Genomic DNA, 11,605 nt, shown 5'->3' with positions numbered 1-11,605 from the left:
GTTACTCAGCACAATGCAGATTCTCTGCAAATGGGAAATTCTGACTTTCAGTTTCCCTTTTTGAGTTACATTTCAATGCCTTGTATTCCTTTGCTCATTCCACATCATCAATATATCCAATTACTTTCAGTTCTTCACAATTTTTACCTTGAAGTACTAATCATATCCATTAGGCTCGAAACGGAATTAACGCTGAAATATACTTAAGAATTTATACAAAAGTTCTCAAAGCAAGTCTAAATCTGGGTGCATATTGGTGCTTTTAGCATATAAATATGCCCAAGATCACCACCCCACACTTAAAACCTTGTTCGTCCTCGAACTATTTAATTTAAAAGCACACTCACTTCCTCTTAACACCACAATCTCAGAGTTATGTTGCAATGGGAACTTAAACTTTGCAATATTGTATTCTTACATAAGCATGTCAAAACAATTTTAGCATATGGGACAAGTGTGTTAATTTTTTTTCTATCTCAATAATGAATTTCTAACAGGTTGACGAACTCAATACAAGCACTTAATTCACAGAAAACTCAATAAGTAATTCGGCTTTCATCCGCTTGCATCCTCACATAAAGAAAATTTTCCCATATTAACTCACAATGATATCTATGCAAAAATAGGGAAGTATCGAAATCAAATCGTTCGCTCTCCACAAAGAAGTCATACATGCTAGTGAATGAACCATAAGCTTTCCCTTAGTGTACTACTCCACTAATAGTCGGATGTAAAGGTGAAGGATCAACTAGGTCTTTTTTTCGGGTTGTAATGAAGGCTAGGGGACAGGTAGGTACTATTTGGGAAATAGTGACTATTTCTCCTTAGCGCTTTAGTATAATAACTCTCAATTAAATCGATTCCCCAACTCCAATTTATCTTTCTATTATCTACCATTCTTTCATTTTCCAACTCCTCTTTCAATTAGCTTATTCACTCACACCAGGTTGGGAGTATTAACTGTTTCTTCCAACATACTCTCCTCTTTTTTGCACCAATTTTATGCTACACACCCCTATTATAGCCTCCCTTAACTTAAGCACTCAGCCTTCATTAAGGTGCACATTATCTAACTGGACCAGGGCTAAAATTGGTTCATTGTAACAATTTTTTTTTAACAATCAATAACTTCTACTTGGGGCTTCAATTTCACATTTTCCTTCGTCTCTTTTAAACTCTTAATCTCCTCTTAATTTTATATTAAAACACTCAGGAGACTACTTGGATCAAATTAAGATTTATCAAAGAAAGGATAAGGCTACATAAATAGCTACCAAAGAAATAGGCTCAAGGCTCAACAGGGCTAACTAGAACTATGCACCAGGGTAGGTATATTTAGGCTAGAAAAATGGTTGTCAAAGAAATGCCTACATCACTTCCTATACCCAACACCTTTTATTTTGCTTTATAAACACACCAGGCAAGTTCTAGTCATTTCTATCCATGTAGAATATACACAAATCCTCGCATGGTGCCCGAGTGGATAATCGAGCTATACAGCATGGAGCTCCTCTAGTGTAGTTGTTCTGCCTCCAATACTCAACTGCAATATCTAAAGGCCATACATTCTGGCCAAAATCTCATCAGCTCGGGTTTGTCGCTTAACCATGGTCAAAATGGTGCCATTTACCCCGGATGCGCTCCTAGCTGTATTGATATCCATAGGGCGAGTAATAACCACTACTAGAAAACTGCTTATTACCTGGGGATTTTCATAGGGGTAATATGTTAAAATCCCCAGGTAATTTGATTACCTGTGGATTTTCTTACTAATTAAAATCCAAAGGAAATACCTTCGTAGGTAATTATTACCTGTGGATTTATAAAATCCCTAGGTAATTTAGCTGTGAAAATAAATTCGTTGGTACGTTATTTGCGAATTTATTTGCGATTAACTATCAAAATTTTGCATGAATTGTTTGGTAAAATTTCATAAAAAAAAAAAAAAGGATTTTACCTGTAGATTTCCACGAAAAAATTCACAAATTATTCCCCGAAGATTCCCAAGTAAATCCCTAGGTACTTTAGCAGCGGAAATAAATCCGCAAGTACGTTATTTGCGAATTTATTTGTGATTAACTATCAAAATATTTCATGAATTATTTGATAAAATTTCATAAAAAAGGAATTTTACCTGGGAATTTCCACAAAAAAAGTTCACAAATTATTCCCCACAAACTATTTTGCAAGAAAATTCGTATGAAATGCCCCAAGTAAATCCGCAAGAATAAATTCTTCCAAGAAAATTTTCATGAATATTTAGCATTCACATCCCCATGAAAATTCTCAAATAATAATTCACATAACTTACTAAAAATATTTCACAATTAATCAAAAATCTATTCAAAACCTTCAATAATTCTCAAAAACATCATTCTAATGTAAATAATTACAGCTAACAAAAAAAATTCAAAACATCCACATCAATAATGTATGATTCTTAAATGGTCCAAAATAAAATATTTCAAACTTGAATCACTTTCATTCACGTCGTCAGAGTCATCATCACTTTCATCCTCTTGGTTGACTTCTTGAGATGGGCGTTCATCATTTAACAAATCTTTTAACTTCCAATAGTCGAGCAAGACCTCTCCACCACAAGAGGCTGCTTGTACTAAACTGCTTGATGCTACAACAAAATACACAGAAGATAAATGACAAGATTAGAGTTGTAATAGAAAAAAGGTAAATACAAAAACTGTATTGGCAATAATGTAGTAAAACAATGGAAAGATCTATTTCAATAAAAATCTTGTTATTCTCTTACATTAATTAAACATGAAATAGAAGAGTGGGGTTGATATTATAATTTTATGTTACTATACTTAACCATTTTCAAGTAACTAATTCACATTTCAAGTAACTACACTTCACCATTTTCAAGTCACTACTACACACTTCAAGTCACTACACAACCATTTTCAAATAACTAATTCATATTGCAAGTCACTACACTTCAAACATTTTCAAATCACTAGTACACATTTTAAATCACTACACTTAACTATTTTCAATTAACTAATTCACATTTCAAGTCACTATACTTAATAATTTTCAAGTAACTATACTTTACTATTATTTTCAAGTTATTAGTACACATTTCAAGTGACAACACTTAATCATTTTCAAGTCACAAGTTCATAATTTCAAGTAACTACACTTAACCATTTTCAAGTCACAAGTTCGCAATTTTGAATAACTACACTTAATCATTTCCAAGTCACTACACTTAATAATTTTTAAATAGTTAATTAATTAATATTTCAAGTCATTATACTTGACAATTTTCAAATAACTACACTTAACCATTTTCAACTCACTAGCACACATTTCAAGTCATTACACTTAACCATTTTCAAATAACTAATTAACACTGTAAAGCATTACACTTAATCATTTTCAAGTCACTAGTACACATTTCAAATCACTACACTGAATCATTTTCAAATAATTAATTCACATTTTAAGTCACTATACTTAACCATTTTCAACTAACTACTTTCACATTTCAAATAACGATACTCAACAATTTTCACGTCACTACACTTAATCATTCATTTCAAGTCACTATACTTAACTACTTTCAAGTAACTACACTTAACCATTTTCAAGTCACTAGTACACATTTCAAGTCACTATACTTAACCATTTTCAAGTAACTACACTTAACTATTTTCAAGTCACTAGTACAAATTTTAAGTCACCGCACTTAATCATTTTAAAGTCACTAGTATACATTTAAAGTAGCTACACTTAATTATTTTTAAGTTACTAATACACATTTCAAGACACTACACATTTCAACTAACTATACTTTATTATTTTCAAGTTATTAGTACACATTTCAATTGACTACGATTAACCATTTTCAAGTCACAAGTTCACAATTTCAAATAACAACACTTAATCATTTTCAAATCATAAGTTCGCAATTTCAAGTAACTACACTTAATCATTTTCAAGTCACTAGTACACATTTCAAGTCACCACAACACTCAATCCATTTTCAGAAAGCTAATTGACATTTCAAGTCACTATACTTAAACATTTTCAAGTCACCACACTTAATCATTTTTGACTCACTAGTACACATTTCAAGTAACTACACTTGACCATTTTCAAGTAATTAATTTACACTTCAAGTCGCTACACTTAACCATTTTCAAGTCACTAGTACACATTTCCAATCACTGCACTTAATCATTTTCAAATAACTAATTCACATTTCAAGTCATTATACTTAACCCTTTTTAAGTTCACCTTTCATGTAACCACACTAAAACTATTTTCAAGTCACTAATCCACTTCTCAAGTGATGGCATTTAATCATTTTGAAGTCACTAGTACACATTTCAAAACACTACACTTGATCATTATATACAGTTTTAATTTAAGATCAAGATTTCAAAATGTTCTTCACTTTGTTAAACTCTGTTTCAAGTTAAACCAGACAAACAAATTGAAATAGAGTACTTAATAACTTGACAATAATGAACAATAATGCACTTCATAGTCCTACCAGTCAACCACATTACTAACTTAAATACAAATGAACTTGACAATAATGAAAAATAAAAAACTTGTTAGTCCTACCAGTTAGCCACATTACTAGCTTAAATATAAATTAACTTGACAGTAATGAACAATAATGTACTTATTAGTCCTATTAGTCAACCACATTATTAACTTGAATACAAATTTTTGAACACAGTCCTTTATGTGGAAACACAACAGAAAAAGATTCAAAGAACATGGATAGTTCAACTGAATCACAGAAAAGTGGAAACATAAAAAAGATGTCTAGGAAGGACCACTTCTAGGAATGTCCAGACATTTATCCGGCCTAAAAATGAACTATTCTTTATAGTATGTCACACTTTCAGATATTAAAACATAATAGGAAGAGGAGGAGGGGGAGGGGGCAGACCTGCTGTAATAATACCATTGGAAGATTTGGCAAGTCACAGTCATATTTGTTCATAGGGCAAGTACTATCAGGCTTTCCTTTGAAGAGGCCAACAACATTAGGAGCACCTTTCCCTTCCAGACTAATGCAATCCTCACGCACCACGACTTTTGTACGAAAGTGAGATTTCACATTCTTTACAAGGTCAGATGAATGAGACAGGCTTTCTGCATAGAGAATTGACTTAGGTACATCCATGGAGAGTATCCATGATGATGTTCGAGAGTGCCAAGTTGGATATGATGTCAATCGGACATATGATATCTTGCTAACCTACGGAAGATATTGAGTCCGCCGGCGGCGACGACTGACGTTAATGGCTATGGCGGCTGCATGGCTGCTGTGCAGTGGCGGCAAACCTCGAGAAAGAGAAAAATGGCTTAATGGTGGTCGCCGATGAATGCAATGGAGGCGGCATAAGTAGTTTTGGTTTGAGAGAGAGAGGAAGTGTAGAGAGAGGAAAGAGAGAGGAGATAGGAAGAGAAATAAATGTTTTTAGTGGAAATGAAATTAGGGTTCTTATTTTCTTTAAAAGGGGAGGAGTGAAAATTTTAATCTCAGCTATTGGATTGGTTTTGATCCACGGTTGAGATTAAAGTTATTTAAAAAGGGGTCAGAAAAATTGAATTTCAATTTGAGCTTAAAATTGGTATTAGTTTGGCTATAATTTTCATCAATGGGATATAAAATTGGCTGATAATTTAACACTAAAAGGGAAATTAAATGTAATTGACTTCTATTTTAACAACAACAACAACAATAATAATAATAATAGACAATGCTTTTCTAAATCGTGAGTGTGCATATTTATGAAAAATAATTTAATTAAATTATGTAAAATATCTTAAAATTGATGTTAATTTGGTTAAAATTGACATTAATTGAGTACAAGTAGCTAGAATTTAAATAAATTAGGAAAATTATTTAAAGTTAGGCTGCTATTTAATAAATAAAATAAGGTGTTCCTATTAAAAATAGACAACACATGTAGAATCAAGATTATGTTAGAAAATATTTTACAAAATTGTTGTTAATAATTCAAAATAAATTATTTACAAAATTTAAAAATAATTATTATTATTATAATAATAATAAAAATTAGACAATGTATTTGTAAATTGTGAGTGTGCATATTTATGAAAGATGACTTAAGTAAGAAAATTATGTAAAACATTGTATTTGAATTAATAAATTATAAAAAATGATAATAAAAATTAATAAAATAATTTATAAATATTCAAATCATTAATGTGACACGTCGTTATTTATATAATACGAGAATAATGTGTAAAAATATTAATATTTGTAATTAAATAATTTTGATTAAATAGTAGCCTCAGAGAACATAGGGAGGTCAAAATTAGGTGTCAACAACAATTGAATCAGACATGTTTAAAATGTCTATTTTAATTTTGTATTAAGTATTATTAATCTTGAATTACTTATCCGTCACTAATGAGCATTAATTTCTCGATCTCAATAACGAGTCAAGCTAAGAATGATATATATCTTTGATATCATATTCAGCTGCTTGATCAGCTCGTGTGAGGTTCACATATATTTTTAAAATTGAGTCAAGCTAAGGTTTATTCATCTCGAATTAATATCAATTCTGACTAAAATTGATATTAATTGAATAAGAATTAGGCTAGACATTACATAAGTTGGGCAAATTGAATTGACTTAGGTTGCTATTTAATAAATGTAGGAAAGACGTAATAATAATAATAATAATAATAATAATAATAATAATAATAATAATAATAATAATAATAATAATAATAATAGACAATGTTTGTAAATTATGGGCATGTATAATTGCGGAAATGATTTAATAAATATTAGCAAACTTATGCAAAATATTATATAATGTAAAAACTAATAATATAAAAATAAATCGTATACTTTCAAATCATGAATGAAACACGTTAATATTTATTTGATATCAAAATACTGCGTAGAAATTATCAACATTTAAAATTAATAATTTTGCTAAAATAACAGCCTAAGGTCAAAATTAGGTGTCAACACAAGTAACCCAATTTATTCCCACAAATTGGGGTTCGTGGAGGGTACAATATACGCAGGCCTTACTGCTAAGGTAGATAGGTTGTTTCCAATATACCCTCGGTTCAAGAAAAATAATCTGAAGTTGTCCAATTTCAAGAAAATATTAGTGAAAATTGATTTAATATTGGTCGTTGATCAAATATAATGAACGATTAAGATTAGATTTGAGGAGATGAGTCAAATTGGGATTAGATATTGGGTTAAAAAAATTGAATTAAGGATTTTGATTGAGTCAAATTAAACTCAATTGACACAAATTGAGTATAAAATGGCTAGAATTTAAATAAATTAGGAAAATTGAATTGAATTAGGCTGATATTTAATAAATATAGTAACTATCTAAAATTAACATTAAAAATAAATATAATAATAATAAATAAATGTTGATCAACGGTTGAGATCTAAAGATAAGGAATTTGATTTAAAAATTGAATGAAATTTGAACTTGAGTTCAATTGGACACAAGTTGGGCTAGGATTGTAATAAATTGGATAAAATTAGGCTAAAATTGTTACAAATTGGAGAAATCAGACTAGAAAATAAATAAATTAAAAAATTAAATTGACTAATGTTGCGGACAAATACAATAATAATAATAATAATAATAGTAAAATAAATAATATAATTATTCTCAGATTAGTTATGGATAAATTATGTAACTAAAATTATGACATATAATATATTACTTCAAAATCAACGATAATCATAATATATATATATATATATATATATATATATTATATTTAGTATAAATAATATTTTCCCGTTATTTCATTTCATCCATGCTGAGTTATTTATATTTAAAAATGTAAAATAGGTTTTAAAAAAATATTTTTTTCTAAGAAAAAAATCACAAATTTTAAATGCCCGGTCATGACAAAGAAAGACTCGCTACTTTAATCTTCAAAATTAAAATAAAAAATCAAAATAACTGAGCCGATCGAATTTATAGAAATCAAATCAAATCGAATTTATTTTGGTTTCATTCCGACTATCATTTTCGTCAATCCAAAAATTGAAAAAACAAACCGATATTAAACAAGCAAATCGAACAAACAGAATATCCACCCCCTAATCTCATCATATATATAATTCTGAAATTACCTAAAACTTTCAGCTCAATGTAAAATAAATTATTTTTTTATTTTATTTCGTGATTATTATACCTTATATTTCACATCAAACGACTCCTAAATGTACATTATATTGATATATTATATTGTCGTGCGTAGTATGATGCCTTACAATTATATTTAAATTAACCAATCGAAAACACGATCTATTTGAGCCCTGAGTCGTTCTTCGCCCTATCTTAGGCCAACGAAATTTCACCTCTTTAATTTTTTAGTGATAACATAATGAGTCAAAATAAGATTTATTCGGCTCGAATACATCTGTGAGACCATCTATATCAACAAACTAATTTTAATTTCTTGAGCATCTTCTGCTAGATTATACGTGTCCACCGATTTAATGTCTAATTTTTTTTTATTTTATGTTTTTTATTCTTCAAGTTTATCCTTTTCCTATTTAAAATTTTCAAGTAAAAAAATCCTACGTAAATTCCCAAGAAATAGTTTCAGCTAAATTTGTAGCAACACAATCCCCCAATAATTTTTTCAAGTAATAATTTCATAGGTAATTGCCAAGAAATAATTTCAGCTAAATTTGTAACAACACAATCCCCCAATAATTTCCCAAGTAATAATTTCGCGGGTAAATCCCAAAAATAAATCCCCAGCAAAATTCACAGAACAAAATCCCCAAATAATTTCCCAAGTAATAAAGTTACATAAATTTCTACCAAAATATCTCTACATAAATCCGCAGGATAAATTACCTAGGAATTTTTCTATGGATTTAAAATATATATATATATTTGTCCATATACCTACGGATTTACCTAGAGATAAAATACTCACCCATACATTTCCCCAGGTAATGTCGCAAGTAATAATTTCGCAGGTAAATCCCCAAGAATAAATTCCCAGCAAAATTCGCAGCATAAAAATGTCAAATAATTTCTCAGGTAATAAAATCCATTACATAAATTTCCACCAAAATATCTCTAAGTAAATCCGTAGGATAAGTTACCTGGGGATTTTTCTAGAGATAAAATACCAGTCGATACATTTTCCCAGGTAATGTCGCAAGTAATAATTTTGCAGGTAAATCCCCAAGAATAAATCCCCAGCAAAATTCGCAGCAGAAAATCCCCAAATAATTTTCCATGTAATAAAATTCATTACATAAATTTTTACCAAAATATCTCTAAGTAAATTCGTAGGATAAATTACCTGGGTATTTTTATATGAATTTAAAAAATATATATATTTGTTCATATACCTGCAGATTTACCTAGTGATAAAATACCCACCGATATATTTCCCTAGGTAATGTCGCAAGTAATAATTTTGCTGGTAAATCACCAAGAATAAATCCCCAGCAAAATTCGCAACATAAAATCCCCAAATAATTTCCCAGGTAATAAAATCTAGTACATAAATTTCCACCTAAATATCTCTAAGTAAATCTGTAGGATAAATTACCTGGAGATTTTTCTACGGATTTAAAAAATATATATATTTGTCTATATACCAACGGATTTACCTAAAGATAAGATACCCGCCAATATATTTCCCAAGATAATGTCGCAAATACAAAATTTGTGCAATATGGCACCAAATTTACCTGCGAAATTTGGTGCAAATATATAGTTCGCAGGTAATATATTTTAATATTGACGAATTTAATAATTTCGTAGGTAAATCCACATGTATTTCCTGCGATATTATTCCCTAGGTAAAATCCCTAGGTAATAAGCAGTTTTCTAGTTGTGAACCTCGGGCTTATAGTCCAACTCTTCTTCATCGACCCTGTGGCTTCGCAAAAACCTGGTAACCAAACCTCCAAAACCAAAACTGCGCCCCGCTTGGGTATGCGCCTTCTTCATCGCAGAAAAAATCACATGCCCCACATTTATATCAACATCATTACATATCATGGCATAAATCAAGCATACCCTATCCTGTGTAACCTCCGTCATGTGATTTCCTTGAATCAAGAAAGAATAGATAATGCAACCTCACATCCTTGCTTCCTTATTCATCTGAGCATAAAGAAAAAAAGAGTGCAAACCAGTGACACAATGATATGGCCAACGAGCTGAGAAGTGATTACTACGGGGGAGAAACAATGAACTGCCTCAAGATTTTTGGGTTTGCCTTTGGTATACCCAACAATTCATTAATATCAATAGCAGTGAAATGTATTACTTTCCCGCAAACCTTCAACATATGATCAGGGTGACTTGGGTCCTAATTGGCATAAAATTCATGAACCAAGTACAAATTGCACTCAGTAGGTTGATGGAAGATGAAGTTCATATTTATCACCTCAGTCCTTTGTACATGGATGGACATTCTCCCATGAGATTGGCACGATCAATATAGACCTCAGGAATATACTTGGCATCCATATGCCTGGAATTCCACTTCTCCCCATCCTTACAGACAACTTTGAATCCAAATTTTTAAACCTGCCCACGCTGAAGTGGTAGAGCCTGAGGTACCCTAGTCAATTGACTTTCAGATGGCCGGCTCATTTTCTTTACCAGTGCAGAAGTACCTGTCTTTGCCTTTCTTTTAATGGGTTGAGACTCCCTACTACCTGTAACGAACCAAATGCAACAAAAATTTTAAGTATGTGAAACTGTGGGACTAACTAAAACTAAGTGTGCAATTTGGGGTAAAGGACCACCCCACACGTAATTGTTAGCTAAGACATATTCATCAAAATACAGGGTACTCAGACTTCCCCTTTCTAACACCATTATCACATTGACATATGTCACATTGCTTTTAGTGACAACTGTCAGATAAACCAAAGCAACCCCCTTGAACACGTTGATATTCATCACGTAACTCTCAAATCAGGTAAAATCCCATACAATGGAGTGAAAGTTTACCCCATGACTAGCACATCAGACAGGGTGTATGCATAGTGAAAACAAAAAGCCTAATCAACAAGATTTCATCCTGAATGCTGAAAAATAAAATTTACCCCTAATTTCTAACCCTTATTGCTTTACACATCTAATGTCAATGCCCTTACATCCACATACCTCTCAACAAACACGCGAAAATCAATCTCCCAAATCACAACTGAATTTACCTATTCTCTTCATTCAATCGATCATCATCTTATCAACACAAAATTATGAAAACTAGATGAAAGATTCACAAAGATTTTAAGATAATATATAGCACACAGAGGTATAATAAACAAATACTATGATAGGGAAAACGAAATCATGCCCAAAATTACCCAAATTCACAAAAGAAAAAATTAAAATCCGTTGGTACTTACCTCAAATGTTGAGAAAAAAATGAAATTGTAAGAGTATTTAAGAAAATTAGTAAGGGAAAAAGGAAGGAAGGCAACACTGAGGGGAAAAATGAAAAGGTTTAGGGTTTAGGGGGTATATAGTGAGGGGAAGTTCGGTTTAGGTTAATTAAAAGTTTTTAACCCAATTTGTACTCCCACCGCGACACGGTAATATTGCGCCAG

General features: G+C 30.9%; 1 protein-coding gene across 1 annotated transcript; it reads right to left on the bottom strand.

Annotated features, from left to right (window-relative positions):
* Window positions 1-2,504: 2,504 nt before the first annotated feature.
* Window positions 2,505-5,437, bottom strand: LOC124889792 (mediator of RNA polymerase II transcription subunit 17-like). Its single transcript, XM_047401813.1, has 2 exons — window positions 4,928-5,437; window positions 2,505-2,629 (listed from the first exon to the last, which is right to left on the bottom strand). Exons 1-2 carry the CDS (start codon window positions 5,162-5,164, stop codon window positions 2,615-2,617), a joined length of 252 nt encoding a protein of 83 aa, XP_047257769.1. The 5' UTR covers window positions 5,165-5,437; the 3' UTR covers window positions 2,505-2,614.
* Between the last annotated feature and the right edge of the window lie 6,168 nt (window positions 5,438-11,605).

Source organism: Capsicum annuum, chromosome 12 (assembly GCF_002878395.1).
Source record: "Capsicum annuum cultivar UCD-10X-F1 chromosome 12, UCD10Xv1.1, whole genome shotgun sequence".
Taxonomy (NCBI): Eukaryota; Viridiplantae; Streptophyta; class Magnoliopsida; order Solanales; family Solanaceae; genus Capsicum; species Capsicum annuum.
Note: the sequence above shows the minus strand (reverse complement) of the source record. Positions and strands in the feature narration are given on the sequence as shown.